Below are 26,842 nucleotides of genomic sequence, written 5' to 3'. Positions count from 1 at the left end.
GTTACGGCAGTCACTTTATGAAAGATCCTGATCCTGTAATGCATTTTGTGTGACACAACTGTACATGCTGTTCTTGTAGTCAGGAGTGAGATGAAACCATCATATACTGAATAATTTGTTGCCTGTTACGTTTCTGCATTGCAAATGAGAAATCATTGTTGAAACTTAAGCCTACAACCCTAAATGTAATAGGTGGGTTGGATTTGCTACGTTCTTCTCCTTCATTTCTTCATTTTTCACCTTTGTTATGCTTTGTGACTTTGTAAAACATCTTTTCTTTAATTGCGTTATTTTCTCATTTGTCACAACATGGAGTTCTCTTGAATGGAGATCTCATGTAACTGGGCAGTTTCAATCAGCAAGTGGATAAGGACTGGTTTCATTTAAAAGGTATCATAACATGCAGCATTCTGCAGTATTTTCCCTCTTGAGGCCATGTGTGTGGTGGTACACATCTCTGACATAATCCAAGGATTGCTCTACATATGTACCATTCTGCCAAGCAGCAGAAGTGGGAACAAGAAATTGTGTTGCTGTAATCTCTTCTCTTACAGTAGGTGTTTTACCATTAGTAGTGCTATCACAGCCTATGAGCTAGAAATGTGTTCTTGGCCCCTCTTTATACCAATATTCTGCAGCTGAAGGTAATGAAGCGTTGCGATGTCATATGATGTATGGTGTAATTTCTGGATAAGTAATGGTGTGATTAAATGCTTCAGGAAGGTTGGAATAATGAAGAGTTGATTTTTGATGTTAGAATTCACCAGAGATGGTGAACAATAGGCATTTCTTATTTTGAAAGGCCTGTTAAAATATTAGTCTGCCTGCAGAGCCTCTGTTGTGCATCCTATATAAGTTGAACATCTCCCATTCTGCAGTGATATGCATTTATATGCATGTATATGCATTTGCTTGTGATACAGAACATTTTGATGACATTGACATTTTATGACAAATACTAGGAATCTGTTGGACAGCGTAGCAGTACTGGAAAACTAAAAGAAAAAAAAAGATTTGTGGGATTTCTAGCTTGATTTATAATGATTATTATTGTCTTCTACATTGTTTAAATTTTAGCCATAACTTCAGTCTGAGAGAAGTCTTGTTGTTGTGTGTCAAGAGTAAAGCTGCAATGCATGTGTTCCCTGGTGAGGGCTTATGTTTGTATCTCCAATACGTGAAGTACCAAATTGAATTGGACTAAACATCTCAGAATCAGAATGGTTGAGGTGGGAAGTCACCCCTTGATCGCCTGGTTAACCCCCTGCTCAAGCAGGGTCAGCTAGAACAGGTTGCCCAGGGCACTGTCCATCTGGGTTTTGAACATCTTCAAGGTCTGAGATTCTACAGACTCTCTGGGCAGCCTGTTCCTGTGTCTCACAGGTTTTGTGTTCAGGTAGAAATTCACATTTTAATTTGTGTTCATTAGTTCTGGCTCCTTTTTCTTCATTTCCTCTGTCATGTATTTATAGACATCGATGGGATCCTGCCTGAGCTTCCTCCAGGCTGAATAGTTCCAGGTCTCTCAGCTTTTCTTCATGTGAGCATAAAAGATGGTCCAGCTCCTTAATCATCCTAGTGCATCTTCCTTACATGTTTGTTGAGTTCTCATTCTCTCTCCCCTATTGGTTCTCTTTTAGTCAAGTGGGTCCAGTGTTTTCCAGGCAGCTGCTGAGCCTTGAAGAGGGTCCTCTGCTAACAACACCCTCACTATTACGAGTCTCACAACTTAATGGTGACATAGTTGTACTACAGAGCACAGCTTCCTAGTTAATCTCTTCACCAGATCAGAAAGCTCATCAAAATCTGTGTGCCTCTTGCCTGAATGTCTTGGTTCTTGACCCTGTTATAGGGTCCATCCATAGATGTCCCAAGGTGATTCATTCAAGCCAGAACTCTCACTGCTTCAACCATGATTGACATCACTGAAGCACATTAACCGCTTACTGAGACTTTGTTTAGACAGCTTGACTTCTGTTAATGTATAAATTCATGAGCGTGGCATTTAGAGCCAGGCAGAACATCAGAAGGGCTGGAGGTTCCAGATAGAAATATGTTGTGACATGCTGCAAATGGACCCATTTCGATCCTTTTCACTTCTGCTTCCAGCTGAATGTACTCAACTGTCAATGCAGTTTCAAAACAAACTTCTGGGATTGGCTTATGACTGTTTTTGACACCGTTGGAAAAAAAAAAAAGATTACTGTGACTATTTGTTCATTAATGAATTCAGGAAGTTTTGCTAGCCTTGTGCTAAGGCACAAAAGCTGCATTCCGAGTCCTGTGAGATAAAATCTTCAGATAAAGCACTGTACGGGGTAAGCAATCATTTTGTATTTATCTCACACGAGTGCTGTGAAGATTAATGTGATTTTCTCCTTTGTTCAGAGGTTTTGAAGATGAAAAACATTATGCATGTGCCAGATTGAGACCTGTGTGCTTTGCTGTGGTTCATAGGTGCATGTTTGACTGCCACAGTGTGAGGCAGCAGGTGCAGAACAGTGAGATCACTTGCCTTTGTGACACTTGAGAGAACAATGTTCCCATGGATTCCAGAATGTGAGAGCATAGTCAGGGAAGAGATTTTGTTTTCTGCGTGCTGAAATTTGGTGTTCTGTTGATCGGGGCAGGTGACAGTGTGCAGAATCAAGAATTTCCTGGCCATGCTGTGAATTATGTCTTTTGAAATGACACTGTTGTTTCTTCCACCTGTAGATTTTGCAGTGAGCACGAGGCTAGGAGAGACGAAACGCTGATTCTAACAGATGTAGCTGTTGCTCTTTAAAATGTAGAGAGCTGTTCAGACCCGATGTTCATCATGTGCTCTGCTCTTCTGATTGCTGTGTCTTACCTTGATGGAACAGAGATACTTGTCACACCCCTGCACCTGAAAACTCTTGATAAATATTCTGTTAATTAGTCAGGGCACTCAGTGTGTTTAAGAGACTTTGATTCTTTCTTTGTCTGCATTATAACAAAGTTTAAGTTGTCCCCAGAGTCTTGAAGCAGCCGTTTTTGCGAAACCAATGAAACAACCTTCTGCCCTAGTATGGCAGTCCTTGCATAAGTAAAAATTAATCATTTCTCTTTGAATACGTTCATCTTCTGTCAGTAAAAAACTGATGCCCTACTCTTGCCTGTCTGAAGTATGAGGGATCTGAGGTACATTACTGAAACTTCACACTGCCAATTAACTTCTCATGATATCTGAGATGTGAGGCTGTGAGCTCACAACCCATTATACTGGGAGAGCAGACTTTGGCATCTTCAAGGATCTGATTGGTAAAGTCCCATGATGCATCTTAAAACAAAGGAAGCTGGGCAGAAATGCTAAGAGACCTTCATCAATGAATCACAGAATCACAGAATCACAGAATTATAGGGGTTGGAAGGGACCTCTAGAGATCATCGAGTCCAACCCCCCAAATGAAGAAGGAGCTCCTGGCCAAACTCAAACACGAAAGAGTGACAGTGTGGACAGGTAACCTGCGAAGAGTACAGGTGCCTTGTATGAGCAGCTGGGATGGAGTTGGGGAAGCTATAAATCCCACATGGAATTGAATCTGCCCAGGAATGCCAAGGGCAACAAGAAAGCCTTTACAAGTGTATCTGTTAGTTAATACTAACACCTGCTGCTGCTTATGATGTACATCAGCAAGTTGCTGTCCTCATGAGAGTCTGTAGTTGATGGTAACATTTCTTCCTTTGTCACCCTTTAGTGTCTGCCTTAGGTTTGGCTATGTGCTGTTTGATCCCGTGTAACACTGTGCAAAGCTAACACACAGAAAACTCATTGTAAAGGAGGGTAGGAGTATTGGGCTTATATGCCTAGTGATAGAATGGCTTTCTGGTTTTATTAAACAGCCTAATAAAAACAGTTTTAGAAACAGGAGTCCTGAGTATCTTGTAAGTATGTGAATGTCAGCAAGTTCTTGTTTAGCAAAGCCCTTTCAACTTTTGACTGTTGTGCTTCTGTGGAGGGACTCCTTCCTGGTTCTCAGAAGTGCATGTACACAGGAGAGAGGCTTTCCTTCTCTTTTTTTTTTTGACTGCTTGGCAAGACTTTGACTTTTGCTGTTATTTTTTCTGGGGAAATATGACCCATTTTGTGTATTTAATGTGCCCAGGACCTATAAATTTAGAAGTCTTCTGTACGTAATCTTTCAACTTAAAAAGAAAGATGATTTTTGCTTCTTTATTGTAAGGAAACTGTAGGTGAACAGTAGTAGTTGGTAAGCAAAACAGGTTTTTCTGTATTAATTCAGCCACTGCAATCATATAAAAGCACTGCAGGAGAAACTGCAATTAAATTTGCTATCAGTCACACCAATCAAGTGTGCTTAATGTTTCATCACACTTTTTTTTCCCCATCTGTCCTATAACTCAGTGTTCTTTGCTTGAAGGTGTGGCTGCAAAAAACAAAAGCCTGTAAGCCGTGGTATAGAAATAATACCTGTTTGTATTTTAGAATATTTTTTAACTGTAAGGGTATTTTGGAAGTTCTCTCCCCCTGACCAAATTACTTTTTCAGACAGCATCTAAAGGCAGAAAGTCTTTTATTTTTTTTAAATGTCAGATAAGATTTATGTGCAGGAGGATTGAGAGGTATATTAAAGCCTGTGTTACTATCCATCATTTTTTAAAGTGGTGTGAAGAAAAATAACACTGTGTATGTGCACATAGATTTGCAAAATTGTTGAAGAATCCAAATTCAAGGGTAGTGCGTAATGCCAGAGGTGACCGTTATTGGAGTTCCATGTTATTTATAGTTTTTCTTTGGGGTCATGACTTGAAAGTCTGTGGGTCAGTAATGAGCAAAAGATCTCTTGCTGTCTGGCAGCTGTTTACTGACTTGCATTAGTAAATTCATATTTATAGGTATTTTTGTCAGTAGTTTCAAATGTTTGCCCACGGCTGAAAGTAAGGCTCTCTTCAACCTTCTATCCTCTAAATAGTCTTGGGAGTTTTACTAGAAGTCTAAGTGGAAAAGCTTCATGATCCCATCCCACTGAATCTTTTTCTCTTTTGTCTGCTCCGATTTGTATTGCTTTTTTTTTTCCTAGCTAAAAAAAGTAGGCAGTTCCCAGTGGGCACTCCCATGTCATACTGTCTCTCAACTACATGGCATTTGTTGCACTTGATTTTGGTTAGCAGAAAAAAAGCAATTGTTGGCACAGATTCTTTTGTCCAGTGCAACAATGTGGGGTTGGACTGTGCTGAAATATACAGGCAAGCTTCCTATAGCAGATGTGTTGAAGAATGCTGTGAAGGTTCAAGGTTACCCCAAGCTGAAACCATGGGCTCTGGAGAGATTTTCTGGCATACTTAGGAAATACTCTTTGTTAATTAGTAAAACAAATGGCTGTGTTGAGAGAGAGCAGGAGACGCACAGTTTCTGCTGTTTTGGGTTGTTGCAGAGGCAAGCAAAGATGAGGCTGCAGAAAGATATAGACCTCTGCATCTTTCCATTTCCCTGGGCGAGAGAAGTGAAAAAAGGGGAAAAGATCCCTTTTATTCTGCACCTGCTGGAGTTCTGCATCCAAGTTTGGGGGCATCCAGCACAAGAAGGAAGTAGAGCTTTTGGAAGGGGTCTAGAAGTGGGCCATGAAGATGACTCAAGGGCTGAAGCACCTCTCCTATGAAGGCAGGCTGAAGGAACTGGGCTTGTGCAGTTTGGAAAAGAGAAAGCTGCAGGGTGACCTCTTTGCAGCCTTCCAGTATTTAAAAAGGAGTTTGTAAAAAATGAGGGAAATCAACTTTTTACATGGGAAGGTAGTAATAGTGCAAGGGGGAATGGTTTTAAACTAAAGGAAGGGAGGTTTAGATTAGGAGTCAGAAGGAAGTTGTTTTACTGAGAGAGCGGTGAGGTGCTGGAACAGGCTGCCCAGAGAGGCTGTGGATACCCTGTCCATTGAGGGGTTTAAAGCCAGGTTGGATGACTTGATCTAGTGGCTGGCAACCCTACCTGTGGCAGGGAGATTGGAATTTGATGATCCTTGGGTCCACCCAAGCCATTCCACAATTCTCTTCCCTCAACCACAGCTTAAAAATCGAATATCTACAACATTTGAAGATACAGCTTTGAATAGCGTGAGTGAAAGAAGTGAAATCTCTGACAGTCAGAGGATTCTTTTTAAGTTTTCACTTAGAATCAAACTGTTGAAGGAAGTGACAAAAGGGAAGCTGAATTTGACTAATTTTCTGAGAGTTCTGTTATGCAGGTAAATGAAACAAACTTTAGCTTCCCTGCTGAAATCACTTGTTTTGAATTTCTAAGTGAATTCTGTATTTGTTCTATGAATATTGAGAAGATGTTGCCAGTTGGAAAAATGAATCCCCTTTTTTCTTCCTCAGATTACAATTTCTCCCTTTTCTTCATAAAATATATTCTTAGAGGTCCTCCATTGTTAATTTTATCATCTTTCAACCATATGGTGTGTTCTCTTCTATGTGCCAAAGTACTGGTACCAAGTCCAGGTGTTGTTCAAAGTATCTTCTTGGCTGGCTCTCTTGAAGCCCAGCAGAGCACCTGAAAATCAAATAATTCTCCTTCTATCCACATTTAACGGAGAGCTTTAATGAGGTCTTGCCAAAACCTTTAAAACTGGGAACAATCTAAATTACATGTTGTATGGTACCTCTAAGCCAGGGAAATGAGTAATTGCTAGAGACTGCTCCTGTGACATCGCTCAGTTGTTTTAGTCTAACACCAGTATAAAAGAAGCTTTGCATTAAGGAACAAGTCTATACTTAGCTCATTGTAATGCTCTTAGTATGCTTAGATGAAGCTGTTTTATTTTGGTGTCTAAAATTCTTTGTTTAAAGTTTCTTCCAAAATACCTGTCTCAAGTAGAAAGGTTTTTGTCACGTTAAGTCATTTATATGACTGAAAAATAAAATTCAGCAGAGAGTTGCACTGCCAGAGAAATGGTTTTAAAGGAAATAAATCTGAGCAGGAAGATTTAGTATAGGCATGGTAATGCATTTCCTGCACTTGCTGGAAGCTGGGTCCTGTCTACTGACTGCTGGTACCCTGATGTTGTAGCCGTAAGGACGGATTAGCAAGACTGAGGTCTTGCCTGGTGTTGAAATATGCTGTTGCAGTGTTAGGAGTTGTTCAGACTCATAACAAGGGACTTTATAAATGGATATATATATATAATTTTTTTTTTCAAAGGGGTTTGTGCAAATAGCGTTCCTTTCAACTGGTTTGGTCTAGTAGTTGGATTGAGTTGACTGAAAATCAGCTTTCTTCAAAGAAATTGCATCTGAACATAAGCTGTGGGTACTTCACATTAAATACAATTTCCTGTAATCACGGTGGGGTGTTTTTTTTTTTATCATTTCTTCTAAAGAGCCAGTAAGAAGTACCTATCAGAACTGTTGGCTCAATGCATTCTGAAGCTCCTTGGTTCATTCGGTACATAAATGACTTTTACTCATTTTTTAAAGCACACACAAAAAAATAATTCTATCAAAGCATATTTGAGGAACCGTTCACATTCTTGAGGTGACTGTTGTCTTGAAAATAAAATGACAATCAGGTAATATTGGCCCTGCAAATGGATATTTATAGTTTTTACAATTCCGCTAATTTCTCACTCAATTTTATTTGCAGTCTTTAGGTTTATCAGTAGTTTTAAAATGCTTTAATCTGTTCCAGAGTACTTCCTTCTGAACCTTTGGACTGAGAGCAACAGGATGGCAGAAACTGTAGCAGTGAATCAGGCTTGAATCATTGAATCTAGTAGGAAATATCACTATCTTGAGTTATTTTGCCTGTTTAAAAGTTAGAAGCTATTGCTGTATTAGACTAGCTGGAGTTTGGGGTCAGCTTCCTTGTTTACCAGTGTACGAAAGTCTAATCCTGGATCAGATGTGTGTGAAGCTGTAATTGTGTTAATAGTTGTCTTAAATATAAAACAGTAGCTGTGGAAATAGCATTTAGTAAACAGATTGCAGGGATGGCAACTGTGTTGATTCACTGGTGTACAAGATTTAAAGGTAAAGCCCGACAGACCTCCTATGAGACAACCCAGTAGTTAAACAGACCAAAACATACAGAGATAACAAAACAGAGAAATGAGGGAATAAAAAGAACATCAAGTAGGGATGCCAATACTGAACTTAAATATTCAGAGAGAACAAGGAACAGTCATTCGATGCATTGACCTCAAATCCGGAGACTCAGCATAGGGCTAATTTAGAAATGTTGCCTCAGAAAAGCTGAAAATTCTCCTTCTATTTCTTTTTATATCCTTCGGATTTATGACAATAGATGACATACATAGCTGGCATAGGCAATGTTTTTAAAGACTGCATATTAGCTGCTACGGTTATAATGCTTTTAGAAGAGATGTCACTTCTATAGACTTTCCCTGTGTGAAGTCAATATTTGTGCATTTCTGATGTTATTTTTAGGAAAAAAATACAGTAAATTTGTTGGTAGCATTTGCTCCTTTTCAATATCTTAGCTAGGAAAGAAGGATATTGCTTGTTTTTTGTTAGTGATCAAGTGGATGGAATTGTGAAATTATAGACCAGATTGTTCACTTCAGTGACTTTGTAAGATAACATGCATGATGACTTTTGACTTCTTTGGGAAGCTTCCCCCCTCCAGGTGAATTCATTTCTAGCTTTCATTTCTGCTCTTCATGAAGTCTCTGTGCTAGCTAACACCACAAATCAGGCCATGTCTGAAGTTTTGTGCCACTGGATATTCATGGTGCAGCTCCTTACAGGGCAGTGACTCTGAATGGCATCTGCCTTATTGGATAGGAATCTGCTTTAAAGGCTATTAAAGAACATAATTAGATCATAATTATTTCTCAGCTATGCCATTTGTCTAATTGCATGTAAGTTTAAAACTATAATTTTGGCAACTTCCTATAAATACTGTCAAAGTACTCAACATTTTTCTCTTGGCGCCAGCCAAGATGCCAGAACTAGTGTAAATATTTTCATTTTATTTTGTTTGGGTTTTGTGTGCTGTTCTGGAAGAGCATATGCCTGCATTGTATGTGTGTTTTCTGCTATTAAAGAAGAAGGAACCCTGGTGACTCTCCAATGAAGCATGAAGTCTGAATACCAATAACTATAACAGTAAAGATTGTTGGCAGATAAGGGCTAAACCTGGTGTTTCTTTGCAATCACCACTTGCACTTCTCTCCCTAGGCACTAACTTTTGACTGATATTTGCTTCTTTTCTAGGCAAATCTTACTCAACTACTGAGTGAGGCTCAAGATCAAAATAAACATCTTGGAGAAGAGATTAGGGAGCTTCAACAGAGACTCGGGGAAGTACAAGGGGACAATAAGGTATTATAAACTTAATTTATCAGTAAATGGACTGGAATATGTAAACAGGGTTGGAGTTTTGCATTTGCTTCTTAGGAAAACAAAGAAATAAATCAAAACAATGGGTTAGAGAAGCTCTATAATATTTGGATTACAATAAATGCTCAATACAGTCAAACAAAATAAGCCTGTATAGGAGACCAGTAAATGCAGCTCATTAGATGTTTTGATTTTCTGCTTTTGCTCACTTGTCCTTAATTATAAATATTGCACCCAGCCGTGCTTTAATAATCTCAGGGTTATTTTTTTAATATATTTTATTATTGATATTCCCTCTTATATGCACAAACATTTCATCTTCAGCATGTGATATTTTTCACTGCACTGAAAATGGAAGATGTTAATAGATGATAAAACCAGGAAGACATATTTTTCCCTACATAAATATGGAGCAGGTCATCCAAAAAAAAAAGTATATTTATCTTTGTACTAAGCTCTCATCCTGTTACATAACCAATTTATTTTATTGCTAAATTTAGCAAGTTATGTGGAACATTGCTCAAAATCTGCCATTTGGTATTAATCAAACTCCTGTTGTCTCTGTTAATTGAAATATTTAAACTCAAGCCAAATGTGTGTAACATTCACAGCTGGAGCAAATGCAGAAGTACCTTCAGAGATCAAACTAGTGAAAGATTGAATTTGAGACCAGTTGAGTCAGTTTGCAAAGTAAAAAGTGAAACATGGACTGATAACTTTCCTTCTTCAGCTACCTCTTTAAAGTTACAGGATATAAAGATGTGAGTACATACTGTTTTCTTTCAATTGGTCAGGTCAGTTTTGTTCTTTCCATTTAATTTTATTTCAAACTTAAGTATTCTGTGATAAAGCAGTTTTATGCATTGTTTGTCACAAAGATCTTCTTCAGAAATGTGAATGGAGTTGGTGAAATGGCCGTATGAGGCCTGAATTTGTCACATGCATAGCAATCAGTGTAACTTGCTCAAGTCTTCAGAGGCTTACCCAGGTACTTTCTGCTCGTCTATTATTTGAACTATACTGCAGTGTTAAAGGCAGTACCAGTTTCTTCAGAACCAATACAGCCTTTGCCAAGCCAGTCCTGAATTGGTAACAAGTGTTTGTTAATCCAGACAGAACACAAACGTAGTACAATTAAAGCATACTTGAATATCAAGGTTATTCACTTATTTCAACTCCTTCTAACGACATGATCCTGGTGATACCGAATCTGCTTCTTTGTGCTTGAATTGGCTTTGCTCAAACCTGCCTTTACAAATTAATTTGATACGAGCTGGTTGTCTTTCTGATATCTGCATTCTCAGAGTGAATTTAAATTCACTACCCTCATAAGGAATGGAATAAAAAAAGGGTCATTCTACCCACTGTGCCCCTGTTCAAAATGTGCAAAATACTGCATCACTAAATAAAGAGGGGTGGGGAATGGTGGTCAGGAATTACATCAGACAGGGATTAATATAGACTGGTAATATCTTTTTTGGGACACATTCTTTACTTTCCTAGTAAATGAGAAATAGGGCTTATTTTGAAGGCAGGTTACGTGTTCTGAAGTGCCTGAAAAAACACTGCCATCTCTCTGAGAGGTTTAGTGCTTCCCTCCTGTGTCAGATTTTTCTCCCTTCTAACGTGGGTGATAAAATTCTGCACTTGTTCCTGAAGCCATTCTGTTTTGCTCATCAGTTCTCCTGTACTGCTGGTTGGGTTACTTCAGGCACTGAAGTCCAGATAATACATGGTATATAAAAAAAACCAAAGAACTATAATAATTTGCTTGTTCTTACATTCTTTCTCTGCATTCTTCTCTCTGCTTTTTCCAAAGTGAGGGAGGGCATCCTGCCCAGCTGGTCTACGTCAACCTTACTTCTGGCAAAGGATGAACAAACAGCTGCTTTTGCAGCAAGTGAAGCTGCTTATGGATGAACAATTCTGCCTGTGTCTGAGCAGGGGTGACTCATGCAGGCTTTGTCACTGAATGGCAAGAGCTTTGTAGGGCTAAAAATGAAAGATAAATCTTTAAATATCGCACATTAGCGCTATTGATAAAGAAATGTTTTGATGGCTTGACTTGCTTTCAACTGCTTTCATGTTTGCAGCTAGTAGGGTACAGTTGCTGGGGTTAGCAAGAAGACTTTACAGTGATTGCATTTTACCTTTTTTTCAGATCACGTTAAGTATTTTAATAGGCAATGAAAAAGTACTTGAATTTGATTTAAGTAGACAATTTTTTTTTCCATTTAGTTTCAACCAGAATCAAATAGGCAGAAATTAAACTTCTTTAGGCAGTCCCTGGAAGGGTTTGTTGCTGCAGTTTTTGACACACAGCAGCAGTCAGACTGCAGCAATCCAGCAGCAGATATCTAAGACTATTTATTTTTATGATTGATCGCAATCTCTTATCAGCTCTGACACATGAAAACTATTCTATGTTTATGATACAGTTCTTTGTAAGTCCTTTTCCTTTCTAACATTCTGGCAGCAATACTTTGAGAACAATTACTGAAACTTGGAGGGAGGGTAGTTAGGAGATCTCGTTCTTTCTCATGAGTGAAAGAAAATGGAAGGCATGAGAGAGACTGGAGGCTTCTGGAAGACTAGATGACTCAGTTGTCTTCACTTGAATTCCTACCCACGCAAAGAAATGATGTTGTAGGCTGTCGAGGGCAGTGCTAAGTGAAAGGAAGCTGCATGGGAAACAATAGCTGTGGTATTACTGACAGTTTGTTATTGTAAGGCAGCAACAGTGCAGAATGTTAAATGTGGTGCATGTGTTTTGGCAGAAACGGGACTTAATGTTGCAATTTTGCGTATTCGTCATCTACTTCTTAAGATTTTATAGACAACATGGGGAAGATCATATCTGTCAGTGGCTGCAGCTAAACACGATGGTGTCTGCCTTCCTTGAAGAACTTACTGTCTGTGCTTATTTTCCCTTTTTCCTTTGCATGGTTTGTGGATAACCAGGGACATAAAACTTTGGTACAGACATTATCTTTTGTCTCTAGCTGGCACAGCAGCTCTTGCAGTGAAACCTCTCTGGAGCATTGTATTAGTGCTACAGAGCTGCTACTTTATGAATAACTATTTTAGCTGACACTGATCAGGAGAAAAGTGTAATATATAAGCAGTAGAGACTGGTGGCTTTGCAGCAGCAGAGTATTTGGATTAACAGTATGTTGGTTCATGACAAACAGGAGCTATCTCTGGTGAGGTGCTGTTAACTTAATTCCACTCTGCTGTGAATGCTGTTTGCAGGTTCCTGAGGGGCAGCATAAACCTGTTCTGTGTCTGCAAAATGAACTTGAGTGATTCTTTACTCGGTGATTTCTGAATGATAGAAATAAAAATACAGCAGCCAGAGGACAAGTGTATAAACATTATAATAAAACACTAAAATATGAAATAAACCCTTAACCTTCTGGCACAACACTTAGTGCCTGTTTGGGTCACAGAGTTTTAAGTGGGAATTTTACAGCAGGTGGTGCTGCTTTGTGAGGCTTTTGCAGTGCAGAATTAAAGGACCTGGCCTGTTGTGCCCTGCCAGCTCTCTGATTGGCCAGCTGCCTGGGAGAAGCACTCTGTTGTTTTATGGGTTGGTGTTTTACTTTGTTTTATCTGTGTTTGTTGTACTTTTACTGACGGAATATGGGGTTCTGAAGCATTCATGTTATTTTTTTTCCTTTATCTCAGATTTCTTTGTAAATAGTTTTTGTTTTACTGGCAGACTGTTTGACCTTGCAAGTGCTAATCGCTCACGGATATAATTGCATCTGATGATCCCCCCTCCTGTGCAGGAGGAGAGCTGCTCTTAGCACACAGTTGCAGCCCTGATATGTTCTCAGCCTGGTGCTGCCGTGCTGCAGGCACCGAGGCCTCAGTAAACTGCAATCCCCTCCCTTTTTCCAGCTGTTCTGAACAAGGTTGAGTCCTTAAATGTTACTGCATTTGTTTCTTACTACCTTTCTTGCTGATTATCTCAGAGAAAGATTATAGAAATGTAATTAATCTAACTGCATTAAATCACATTATCATACCTTTAGCTTATTGACCTTTTAGCCTTTAAAAAAATCATCCCATAGCTTTGAGATCATTCCAGGATTTGCTAGTTACCTTCTTGACTTAATAGTTTGCTATTATTTTTTGGTAAAGAAATAAACAGGAATCGTATCTTCTACGATCCATTCAGGCTTCCTGACTGCACAGTAGTTTGTTGGTGGGCAGAGGGAAATGCAACCTCCAGTGTTACTTTTGGGGGCACTGCTTCTCCTGAACAAGTGAGCTGCCTGTGAGACAGAGTTGTACAAACTCCTCAGGATTGCACTAAACTGTAGCTGTAATAAGCAGGGAAGGTGATTTTGCTAACCTGTCTTGTATCAGCAAGATTTTAATTGGCATGTTGCAGCTACGGTGACTGGCATCCCATAAATGAAGACAAATTTTAACTTACCATCTTCTACTTCAGAAGATTGATTCTTTTTTTTATTTTTTTTTTTTCTATCTTTTCACTGTAATGATGTACATTAATTCCTTGGTGCAGTCAAATATGGGGAAACTCAGGCTGGTTATCATAGTGAGCTTCTGCAGTCTCTGTGGAGCTTCTGCAAGGTAGGCCCTAGGGAGGCCACGCTTTTGCCTGGCTGTGCACGGTATATGCAACTACAAATGCTGAATGCCTTACAGACTCTTACTTTAATACTTGATAGTTCTCAAAGGTAGTTGCTATCTGCCTAAGATATTTAATACAGCTGTGTATTAGTTCAAGTCAGGCTATTTTCAGCAAGCGCAAAGCTGATGAGTTCATTAGCTTCTCGCATATCTTGGCCAAGTTGTTTGCTGTTGGCCCGTTTCTTTGTTAGTTTTTAGCATGAAGTAACTTTTTTGGAATAATAATATCAACAAGAGAGCAATAAAATTTATAAGCAGTTGTTAATGCAAATTGTGCACTAGTATAGCACAGTGGGATTTTAAGTGGCATAGGTAAAGTGAAGCTGAGCAAACTACTTGGTGTCTATTTTTCCTTAACTAGGAAACTTACTTTCTGCTGCAGATAATTTTTTTTGATCTGAATATGAAAATGGCTGTATGAGAATTGTCTAGAATTATGTCCTGTCACTTCAAAAAAGCATTGACCACGTTTTTGCGCTTATTTGGTCTTTCAGCATTCGGACATTTGTATACTCTGCTGACTGTTGTTGCAGGATGTAGTGCAGCACCCATTATGCTCTGAGTATTTTATAGGAATTTTTTGCTGAGAACAGAATTAAGCCCTTAGCTAGAAAATTCCATCTGGTTTAAATAATACCAGCTATTTGGCATGGAAGACATGAAATCTAACAGCCTTATTTTCTAACCTGGAGGTACTCTGATGCTACAGCCTATGATCTCTTGTTTACAGAATATGTCTTTGTCTTCACAGCTCCTTCGAATGACAATAGCAAAGCAAAGACTTGGAGATGATGAAGTTGGAGCTCGCCACTTTGCAGCACATGAACGTGAGGACCTTGTTCAACAACTGGAGAAGGCTCGAGAACAAGTAATAACAAAATGGGCACATACTGTTGTCTTTTATTGAGCTTGCCTTATCACAAGTAAATGACAGTTTCTCCTGTGTTTTGAGGCTGGTACCACTGTCTACTACTGCAAATAGTGGTAAAGGTATTGGGATTTTTACTGAGGCAGTTCTTAATTAGTACTAATTTAAACTTGTATACATGGAAAGAGTTTTCCAATCTCTGAAATTCCTTCTCAAGATTATAGATGCTCTTTTTTTTTTCCTCACATGCAGCATCAACAATTTGTGACAATTGAGTATTGTCAGGAAAAAAGACTTCTTAGTGAAAGCAATTAAAAGCGTAGTATTCAAAACAGTATGTGGTGACTGATGTATGTCCTCTGAATCAAATTTTCTGTAGAAGATTTAAGGTTGTTTCCTTTTCCTCCTGTATCTTAGCCATTCCTTCGTCCCTTTTGATAAAATATTGCAGCAGATTTCTACATTAAGTCTGTATCAATATCATATACTATGCGTTATCTAGCCCATCAGATACTTTCCCTAAAACTGTTACATAGCTTTCTGAGCAGTTCTGGATTTTTATATTTCCTGTTGATGCTGTGCTCATTCCTACCAATAGCAGTTCCACCCTCAATCAGCCATTCTGTCATCCAAGAAAAGGGGCAAATTTCTCATTATTCTTCAGACTACACATCAAGTGCATTACTCCCTTAGTTTACCAGGAGGACTTTTGCCTGCTTTTACTCCTCTTGCGGTATGATTCCTCTGTGATCTCTGTCCCCAGGTTCTATATCTGTTCAGCATGTGGCCTCATTACCTGTTTTTCTGTTGTCCTTTTCTAGTTCATCAGAGTTTTTTGATCTGCCTGTGGAAAGTTCTCAACTCATGGCAGACTTTCTTCAACATTCCTTGTTTCCTCTCCTTGGAAATTTGAAGCTCTTTGTCCCTGAGTGTTCTTTTACTCTTAATTTCTTTTACCCTTTTGCTTAATAGCGGGGCTCACCCTGTCAGTTCCATGCTGGCTTATTTTTTACTTCTTTTTGTTCCTTTTCTTACTGTGTGGAGCTTTATTGCTGAAAATCCTATGAATAGTGCAAATTCCCACTTACAGGCTTTCTTCCATCTAATCTTCCAAATTTGCCAAGTCATAATTTGTTGCAGTTCATTCTCAGAGACCTAGATGTTAGATGTTACGTTCTAAAACTAGATTATAGTATGAATTAAGATTTCTTTTGCTGTTATGTGTTAGTCATTTTGTAAAACAAGTCTAACTGCTAGGGTTATTTAAATTCAAACAAATAGAATAGGAACAAAATAGGGTAAAAGTACTGGAGTTATGAGCTTTGGAAAGGCTGTACAGTATCCATCCTGATCAGACACGTAGTGCTTGATTGTAAGTGCTTTCAGTTTTGTCACTGTGCAGTCTCCAAAATAGCAATATTACTCTCTTTTCAGATTGAGGCTCTGAGACATGATCTTCAATCTGCACTTGATGAGTTGCAGGATGTTAAAGAAGAACGCTCTGTTTATCAAGATAAGTCTGATAGATTAAACCAAGAACTCAATCATGTTTTAGGAGGACATGAAAACCGTATCATTGACATAGATGCTCTCTGTATGGAGAACAGGTGAGTGCATGGCAAACCTCACTGTTTTCTTAGAACTAGTAGCATATTGCTTCAACAGGAGCACCAGGAAGTGAGTCGCAATAAAACCTTAAAGAAAATGCAACCAAGAATGACAACTAAGAGATTTGGTCATTTGTTTTGACTATTTTGTTTTTGCTGTAGCTAACCATCAAAGAATATTGGGAAACTTATGCTGCAGGAAATTAGTAATGCTATTTTATTTGGCTGCAAAGACGTGAGTGATATTCCCTAATATGTCTTGTCTTGGGCAACGAAAAAAAGTGCAGGCCTTTTATTCCTGTCACTGTATGGCACTAAAACCAAGAGTATTAAAAATCAGCATCTTAAGGAACTCATAGTGAGGTGAAGTGGGCTAGTCCTGAATTGTAAATAGGGATTTCAAGTACACTGAGTTAACATTTTTGGACATACTTCTCACCATAAGGAGTGACTGCCAACAAGGTGTGATTTTCCAGCAACACTGTACTTGTGAAGTCACCCATGTAGATATTCTTGCCACTTCCTTGGGGAAGAAAAAAAATCACCAAGGGCAACAGAAGAGGCACTGGGAAAGTAGCAGGTACCTCCCTTAATGTCAACAATTACCTTAAAGTGAAACGTAGCTTGTAAGGTACTTTCCCTTTACAGCAACTTGCACTTCACATAGGAAAGTGTAAAACCAGATGCTTCTTCCCAGTGTTTTGTTTTGTTTTATAAAGTCTACTAGTTCTGTATCAGTTCAAGCCTCCTTCTCTGGATGTTGATCCCTCCCCTTTTTTTTTTCTACCTCTAAAATAGTTAAATTATTACAGACCCTAATGCTGGAGCAGTTGAACTGTGAGAAAGAGGATATTGTGTAAACTTTCTGTGTATTAAATATGTGTAGTATGCATGTGGAGTGATACTGCAGTGCAAAAGCTCTGCATAATTGAGTTTTGTTTTGGCATACATATGAATCTTAAGTGTTCATCTTACAGACTTTCATGTTCAGAGAAGATGAGTAAAGGTTTCCCAACTATTTCCGCTAGACATAAATGTATTATTCCGGCTTCCCTTCCCAGAATCCTGAGGAACTATATAGAATGGTTCTGCAGGATGCTTGACAAATGTAACAGAAGGGTGGCCTACTTTTCTGATGAAATTTGTTTCATTGCCTAAATTTTTATGGGGTCAAAAGCAGTAAGATCTTGTTATTTTATCCCTCAGAAAGCTGTAAAGGGAAAAGCATTCTCAGTAGCTAAAGGAGGAGTCACTCCAAATAGTAAAGAGGAACATTTGAGGCAATACTGAAGGTGACATGATATAAAAGATCTCTCTTTTTTTATTTTCTTTTTTTTTTTTTCAGGTATCTGCAAGAGAGATTAAAGCAAACTCAAGAGGAAGTGAACCTTCTTAAGTCTAATATTACTAAATATAAGGTAAAATCCTCTCAATGTATCTGTCATCTAATCTGTGCTCTGGTGTTCATGGAGATTATTGTTCATTCTCAAGTTTGTATGTATTTAAAGAACAAAATTGTGCTTTCAAAGAAAAATCCCCCATTAACATTCTGACAGTGTTAGCATGCATGTATGTACATGCTCAGTAATCTTCCTTCTATAGACTTCTTGGCCAGTGTAGTACAAAACCAGGGGTACTTGGAGAAGTGACCTTTTTAAGTTCTGTGGCACCTCCTGGGGAGGGTGATGAGCCTTCCATCCTGCTATAGGTGAAAAGTAGCAGGTCGTGCAGTGTATGGAGAATGAGTGCATCTGTGCTCTCATCGCAAGCTGGTCTTGTCTTCCTGCACCCTAACAGAACCACTGTTTCTTCACATACCTTAATGAGTGCTGTGTCTTCATTATTACTTTGTTCCTGGATTAGGGTGTATATTCTTTTGTATTAACCCTTCAGGACTGAACTCCTTTGGCAAAATATTCTTGCTCTTTCCTGCAGTCAAGAATTATATCATTTTCTGATATGATTTTAGTACACGGGAGGGAAGATCTGCTTGTCATGGGAGAGGATTTGGGTATCTAGGACTGTCAGTAGAACTGCTTAACCATCTAGGTCACTGTGAAACAGCATGCTTTTTCTGCTGACACTCCAAGTTTGTGTCAGTGTCTGTTCATGCTTATGACATGGGTATCTCAGAGTGAGCATCTGGTATCATGGTGGTATCATGGACTTCACAGGACAAACTGGGCCCCTGTTTCTGGGTCATGATACTGTTAAGTCCTGAAAGCCAATATTTTCTCCTACAAAGCCACTAGAAGCTCTGGTAATGGAGTTTTGAGTTTTTCCTTTGAAACCTATCCAAAGAAATGCTGGGAAAAGACCAATTTTGTTCCCAACTGATACTCTCCACAGAATACTACAGTATCTCCATTGGCACTCATCAATTCAAAATTAGGCTAGTCAGAAAAATGCATGAGGGTAAGGGAAGGATGGAGAGACTGAAACAGTGTGATTTCAGTGTGTCAGAATGAGTCTTAACATTGCAGAGACAGTTTTTGCTGTGATATTCCATGAAGATCATGCTCCTGTGATACTATTAGTGTAGCTTCAGGCCCTGTGAAGTTCTGAGACCCAAATCCAAAGTTTCAGATTTTTACTCCTAACAAAAGGAATAACGTAGAACTTTTGGCCCGCTGTTATACTGAATAAGATGTTTGTTGTTTCCTTAGAATGCATTGGAGAGACGAAAAAATTCGAAGACTCACAGTAGATCCAGTAGCAGTGCTCTGACTGGAGTCCTGTCTGCAAAACAAGGTATTAATAAACTCAGCGTGGTGTTGTAAATTTGAATTTGTCCCTTTTTATTCTCAATTTACGTAACACTTTCCTTACCAACCAAATAAAGATGTTTCTTTTCTTTTGCGTTTATCAGGTGTTATTTTTTCATAATTTTCCCATTTGACTTGATTAAAATATATATATATATATTGTCTCTTGAGTATTGCTTCCCCTTTTGTTATTCTTTTGCCATTTATTCCCTCCTCAGTCAATTGGATCAAATGCATTTTTGTCTTATCTGTAAGCCTGTTTGCAACTTTAACCTTGACTTTTCTTTGACCTCACTTTTCTATTCAGTCTCTTTCCTCTGCTAACAGTGGCAATCCCAGTTCATACACAAAAATGTATTGATGAATAGAGGGGGGGCTAAATTAGGTTTTCTGCTCTTATTTTGGGGAGGTTTTACATTCACATACTTTGCGAGAAGTTTTATTTTCCCATGTTTCTTTGTGGGAAGCAAAATGGTGTAATCTTCCACTTGAAACAAACAAAAACAGCAAGCGAAATGCTAGAGAAAATGCTCAGTGCCAAACAGTATACATTGTTAATATGTTCATGTACTCACAGGTGAGATCAGTACTTTTTGCCATGGTAGTTAAAACTCATTTTTCCTTTTTTTTTTGACTCTTCTGATCTCCTCCATGTACTTGTCTACCTGCACAAATATAAACAGAGCCACATTCTAGTTATAGAAGTTGATGACTCTGGTGAACTCCCTAATGTGGTTCAGAGGTAAACAGGCTCTGTGGTGCAAAGGAAATCTTGGATGGCTGTTTTCACATCAAATGAAAATAACCTGAAGTATGTAGCAATTCCAAAAAGTAATACAAAAGCTTCCTTGTGGGCTTGTATTTTAATGTTAGTCACAGAGAAATACTCAACTTTGTCAGTCTGTAGGCCTGAATGGCATAGCAGAATGAGTTTGTTTCCTCTTGAACAACAGTCATTTTCCAGAAGCAGAATTAAGTTAACAGAAAATAATAGAATCACAAAATCACCAAGGTTGGAAAAGGCCTCTAAAATCATCCAGTCCAAGTGCCCACCTATCCACCAATATTTCCCACCAAAACAGTACCAGATCTAAATGTTCCTTGAATACCTCCAGGGATGGTGACTCCACCACCTCCCTGGGCAGCCCGTTTCAATGCCTGCCCACTCTCTCAGAGGTGAAGCATTTCCTAATGTCCAGCCTGAATCTCTCTGGTGCGACTTGAGGCCATTTCCTCTAGTTGTATTTCTAGTTACATGGGAGAGAACGCTGACCCACAACCTCCCTACAGGCAGTTGTAGAGAGCGATATGGTCACCACTGAGCCTCCTCTTCTGCAGACTGAACAATCCCAGTTCCCTCAGCTGCTCCTCATAAGGCCTGTGCTCCAGACCCAAAATGTTTCTACTTATTATTACTCTGGCAGTTGGTGTGGATTCTGAACAGTCAGTTCAGAAAGCCACCATCTTTATGCCAGCTTTGTATTATGTTTCTGGTCTTTTGGGTTTGTTAGTTGAAGGAAATTATATATATTCATTTAAATAATGAGAATAATCCTTTAATGCTAAGTAAATGTTTGTGTAAATGTCTCTGTGCTTGAGAAGCCAAAACTCATTTGTGTTTTTAATGTTACAGTCCAAGAGCTGTTGTCAGAGGATCATGGGTGTAGCCTACCAGCCACACCACAGTCCATTTCTGATCTCAAATCACTGGCCACTGCATTGTTGGAAACAATCCACGAAAAAAACATGGTCATACAGCATCAAAGGCAAACCAACAAGTAGGTAGCATGACTTTTAACTAAAACACAACTTACTAAGCTACAGAAAACTCATGGTTCTGGGAAGAGTTTCGGGGATGTGGGAAGGAATTTTCACAGAAAATTTGTTGTCATTGCTAACAGGTGGGTGGGTACTGTGGATTTTAGAACCAATAATCAACTGTGTGTTTAATGAAAATAATACAGTTTAAAGAGACCTGATTGCCACTGCTAGGCAAGGACTGATTTACAGCTCAGCTTAAAGCCAAACCATAGTTAATCATTTGGCTTCTTAAAATGAATTGGCATTTTTTGCTGGTAGTCTGTAGGGAGGGCTAAAGAAAAGCAGCCAGGAGGAAGGACACCCTTGAAATGGAAAAGATATGATAGATCAACTGTTAAACATTGGTGTTATACCTAGGAAAAAGTCTGAAAAGTCTTAGTGTGGTATTCGTTACAGGCTGCTGGCCTATGTGTCGTGGATGATGGCTGTTGCTCCTATAGTTATTTGCCAAAGTTTTAGGAGATAAACAGAGTTACATTGCCATATGATTTCTTAAAATCTGAACTGAAGTTTCAAGAAGAATTTGTTTACCCTTAGCTGTTCCACTCATCAGTAGAATTTATTGTATCTTGTGTAACACCTATCATGGAAGAATATAATCATTTTTGACACATTTTCTGACATTCTGATGTTATTGTCCTTAAGTAGTGTATGAAAATCAGAACTAGGAAGTGTTCCTCAATTCTATGCTCAGGTTTTAGATTGATTTTTTTTTTTCTTTGGGGCTTTTTCTGTTTGTTTGTCTTTTTTTAAGGGGGCTTATTGCAACACTGAGTCACTACTGGTAATCAGAGATTATTCAGGCTTCTCAAAAGCACATCAGGACCAGATGTCAGAAACAGGCAGCTATCTTTCATGAAAGGAAGGAGTAGCTCTGAAGTGAACTGTATTGCGCTAGAATAGATGATTCATTTTGAACACTTGTAACTATGATACTAGGCAGACTCCACTGCATAGTTCTTAGGGATGTGGCAGCAGAAGTGGAGGAGCAGTTTATAGCCACTCTTGAATATTCTTGAGAAAGCAAATGCCTAATCAGCTGAAGAGAGAGTGAAGCAGTGAGAATGTAGCCCAGCTCTAACTGATGGCAGCTATGTTGATTCATGCTTTTAAGGCTGTTGTGAAATGCAAGGTGAGCTCCTGCACTGAGCAGTGTTAATGAGGAGTCTAACATCTGCTTGCTCCTTCCTTGCTGCCAGCGTAACATCAGAAAAAAACATTAAGAGAATAACTTTTGTTATTCCAGTCTTTGCCTTTTACACTCTGATACTGCATCATTTCCTGGTGCTGTAATTTGCTTATTCCTGACTATAACTGTAGCAAGCTTCTTTTTTTAATTTTACATCTCTTGCAGACCTTTACATCCCTCAAATGTACTGACGGGATGATGGCTTTACTTTCTGATACTAATTTCAACTACTGCGTGTAGATTTTTTTTTAAAGACAGGTCTTCACCAAGAGATATAATTATTTTGTCTGTGTGTTCAGCTGGCATAGCCATTGGAGTAGGGATTGGATGTTTGCACAAAGACACATTCTGAGTTGCATTTTGTGACCAACAGGAGATGAGATCTTAGAGAGTGGTGATAGTCCAGCTCTATCCCAAGGAAGGAGCGTGTAGTGTGCAGCTGTAGTGTGCTTTGGATGCCTTAAGAGAAAAAACAGAATGGGAGATACTGAGCAAGTTGTGTGAAAGGCCTCAGGAACACTCTTGCACAGTATACTTGTAATTTTATATTTATTTATTTATTTATTGTCTTTTTTCTCCACCTTTGGCTTTTAGTTTCCTTAAAGAAGCTTTTAAGTGACTGGGAGGAATGGGAACAACTTCATGTAAAAGCACCGGAGTCACAATAGGGTTAGAGTGAAAGAGGGCAATGCAAGTAGGACATCAGGGGAAAGCATCCTTTGTTTCAGGTGCATTAGCTGGTTGTTGAGGACACTTAATTACCGTTTTAGAAGTTAGGAGTAAAGACTTATATCTTTTGAAATTTGGTAGAAAGCTGCCCACTTAATTGGTGCAGGATAGATGTGAGATTTAGGTTGCTGCACAAGTGAATAGGCAAGTCCACAATCTTGGCACTAGTGGCAGATCCATGCTTTTGCTGAAAACATTGTTATATTCAAACCAGGAAGTTGAGAAGGAAGTGGAACTAGAGGGAAATGTAATGACAAAAGAGTTTTCATAAATCAGAAGTCTGAAGTATTTTCCTTCAACCCTTTTACTGTGTTTGTCAGGATTTCATTGTACAGTGTTCTGAGAACGCAGTTAATTGTACAGATTCCTATGTGAAGAAGATGTAATTGGTTGAAGAACATGAGACTTCGATGTGTTTGTTTTATTCAGGGGAGAAAGTTATACATTTAGTTTATGATAGGTATTTCATCTGTTAGTGATTCTGTTACCAGTAAATGGGATTCTTCAAGACTATGTTGACTTATTTCCCTCCCACAAGTTGGCCTACTCCGAAGTCATATCCTGTTTAGTTGTTTGACAATTGAAATACGGCTACTTAACTTCACAATAACAATACAGTAAATCAGCGTTTAGATCATTGGAAATAATAATAAGACAGTAGATTTTTTTTCTAGATGGATTGTAATTTGAGTGTACTTTTGAAGTTAACTTTCTGCTGTTAGCCTGTTTAAAACAAATGTCTGTTTCCACTTGCTCTTGGAACAGATGCACTTCGATTATTGCTGTTTTTCTAAATATCTGGTATGATAAAAGGAAGTGCCTGAGAATGGAAGGGCTAAGTCCAGCCTGTAATTGATTTAGCTTCATTTTTACAAGAAAAAGGCCTACAAGAAAGCTGGAGATGGACTCTTTATCAGGGAGTGTTAGTGGTAGGACAAAGAGTAACGAATTTGAACTAGAGGGTACATTAAGATGAGATATAGTGAAGAAATTCTTCACTGAGAGAGTGATGAGGCAATGGTGCAGGCTGCCCAGAGAAGCTGTGGGTGCCCCATTCAAGGTGAGGTTGGACAGGACCACGGGTAGCCTGATTTAGTGGATGGCAACCCTTCCCATGGCAGGGGGATTGAAACTAGATGGTCTTTAGGGTCCTATCCAACCCAAGTCATACTATGATTCCATGATTTAAGAGAGATTGCCAGCATTCATGCAAGCCAGATGAGCTTCAAAGCTGTTCTCCTCCCTAGCTAATTCTATTATTTCTAAAGAACTAAAAATCTTGTCTCAACCTGTGAGTAAATATTTCCACATGATGTGTAAAACTAGATAAGTTTCTGTGACAGGCCCTACTTATGGGTGTTTGGAAGATTGTGTCTATATGAGGGTATATGCCTTCTGTAAGTAAGTCTAAGTCAAAGATGAGGTTGAGTGGATATCAGGTGCTGTAAATCAGAACAGCTCCCTTGAGATTTTGCCCATGTGTGTTGGGAAGAGTTGGAATTGCCAGAAGGGAATTTCTGTGTTCAGGTAAAAGCCTTGTTGTTGTCACCTGATGACATATTTGTCTAAAGCCTTAACCTGGAGGGAGGTTTGGACAAACTCCCTTGTTGCATTAAGCACATAACCAGAGAGCAATGGGAACAGTTTTTTGGCATCTTTGTCAATGACAGAATCCTGTTTTCTTTAAAGGATCTGGTCTGTTATTGCTAGAGAGGGGGGAAAATAGATTTGGGAATTGGATGCTAGCAACCCAGGCAGCCCCTTCAAAAATACCTGCTCTTCCAGGCCAGCACAGCTTAGACTTTCCACAGTATATACTGAGGTGGCAAATTATTTGGAGGGGCACAGGGGAAAGGGGAAACTGGGGCAAACTGTTGTTTTCAGGATTTTCTGAGGCTTCAGTAGGAATTATCAGGATAGAGTCGCACAAAAATCTACAGAATTGCTGTAGTACTGCAGATAAATGAATTAAAAGTTTAAGAGAAGCAAGAGAATTGCTGTTCTCTAAGTAACAAGAGAGTAGCAGTAACTGAAGTTCATGTAGTCATAAACTTCTTGTAGTCAAGTTAGTTTTGGTCTGTGATACAGCTGGTTGATGCCTTTCCCCCCTTTTCTGTCCTGGACCTACTGGTAAGACACTTATGGAAATAACTAGTTGGTTGTTTTTTTTTCCTGGCAAAAGTGCAAAATCATGGCACATTTGTAGCAACAACCATTAGCCACATCAGCTTTGTTTTGTTGGCTCCCTCACAAAGCTCATGCTTACTGGAAAGAGTATTTCACAATTTGTCCTTCTTCCCTATCCTTAAGCCAGGGGAGTTCCATATCCTTCAGCTGACCTTCAGTGGGCCTTCAGGCCAGCACAATACACAGGGCCATGAAAACAAAGTTAATAGGACTGAGTCCCTTGTATCAGAGGGAAGTGTTCTGAAAGCAAAAATCTGGTCTTGAGCAGTTATTGGAGAAGGCAGTAATAGATCTATCATAGCCTTGGTGGCCTGTTTGGTTGCTGAGTTTCACTGGTGAAATAACTGCTGCAACATGTCTTTTCTCCCCTGCTTATAAACATGATGAGCTGTTTGCTTTCTAATTGTTCCATATCCCTATACTGCCCTGTGCTTGCTTTGATGTTCACTCTAAGCCTTCTCTTTTACAGTCTCCCTCGCAAACTGTTATTTTTGTAGTCCTTAAAATACATAGAAGCTTTTATTCTATCACTGCAGAGCCCTCACATTAGAGATCTCAAAAATACATAGTCCTTGTTAATCAATTTCTCTAGCTCATTTAGTATTTGCTGGTTTTGCTGTCCTTCGTGACCCAGATTCTATCATCCTGTCAGTAACGACGTTCCCAGTGTGCTCAAATGTTTGCAGCATAAAGCCCTAGGTGGAGAGCATGCAGTGCAGTATTACACAGCTCTGGTGAGCTTGGGAGGATATTGTTGCCTTGCTGTGTTGCAATATACTGCTTCTCAGCATTCAGTTCAAATTTAACTGACTTATCCTGTTGCTGTAATTTGATGAGTAAAGCTTGCTTTCCATTATCTCTGCTGTCATGTTTAGAATTGCTGTCTCGTCTAGCTTTTTCACTCTGTTGAGTATTGTTTGGGATTTATTTAAAGACTTTTGACTCTGGGAGACTTGCTGTGCTTGTGAGAGAAACATTTTCAAAAATTCATTAGAAAAAAAAGAGCTTTCTTTGCAAGATACGAATCTCTCATTTGATCTTGGGAGAGAATTAAGACTAAAAGTTAAATCCAGCAGGGGAGCTAACTGCAAATAGTATTTATTTAGGAATCAGATACATGACCCAAGAAATGCAGTGAAAACTGAGAGTGGCTGAGTGATAAAGGCATGAAAGAGCTTGCAGCTTTTTAGTAAATAAGACAACAGTTCAGTACCTAAAAAAAGAGATGTAGTAGCAAGGCTGTTCTTTGCTGTGTGAAGCAATCTTACTTACAGACAAACCCTTGTAAATAAGAGTAGGCCAAAGCTGTGTCTTGGGGCTGCTGAATCAATCCAGATGTTGTCTTGAGTTTTGCACATTGTGATTGCATAGCTGTTATCTTCTGATTTTAGCTGCTGAGAAAGTGAAAGTAACCAGGAAGAAATAGTTGCAAGCATGAAAACAGAAATACTGGGAGTTGCTATTCTTGGTCATTAGCATTACGTAAAGATTGAACGTCCCATACATCCAAGATAATTCTTTAAATCTTTCTTGCTTTGTTTTGTTTTTTTAATTTTTAATCATGGTATAAATTATAGGCAACTATATTTTGCTCTCTCTAAACTCTGGGGGAGGCTGTCCAGTGCCATTAGTAACAATCAGTAAAATTGTTAACAGGTTTACTGCACTAATTAAGTAA

General features: G+C 38.9%; 1 protein-coding gene across 5 annotated transcripts in view; it reads left to right on the top strand.

Moving 5' to 3' along the window:
- The window catches only part of CCDC149 (coiled-coil domain containing 149), a 51,567-nt gene that overhangs the window by 11,470 nt on the left and 13,255 nt on the right, over positions 1–26,842 (top strand). For all 5 annotated transcript variants that reach the window (XM_072334510.1, XM_072334511.1, XM_072334508.1 and 2 more), the window contains exons 4-9: positions 9,211–9,318; positions 14,750–14,866; positions 16,301–16,473; positions 17,819–17,891; positions 19,140–19,224; positions 20,872–21,016. In XM_072334510.1, the coding sequence (XP_072190611.1) occupies positions 9,211–9,318; positions 14,750–14,866; positions 16,301–16,473; positions 17,819–17,891; positions 19,140–19,224; positions 20,872–21,016 (701 nt within the window). The remainder of the gene's footprint in view (positions 1–9,210; positions 9,319–14,749; positions 14,867–16,300; positions 16,474–17,818; positions 17,892–19,139; positions 19,225–20,871; positions 21,017–26,842) is intronic.

Source organism: Excalfactoria chinensis, chromosome 4 (assembly GCF_039878825.1).
Source record: "Excalfactoria chinensis isolate bCotChi1 chromosome 4, bCotChi1.hap2, whole genome shotgun sequence".
In the NCBI taxonomy this organism is placed as follows: domain Eukaryota; kingdom Metazoa; phylum Chordata; class Aves; order Galliformes; family Phasianidae; genus Excalfactoria; species Excalfactoria chinensis.
Note: the sequence above shows the minus strand (reverse complement) of the source record. Positions and strands in the feature narration are given on the sequence as shown.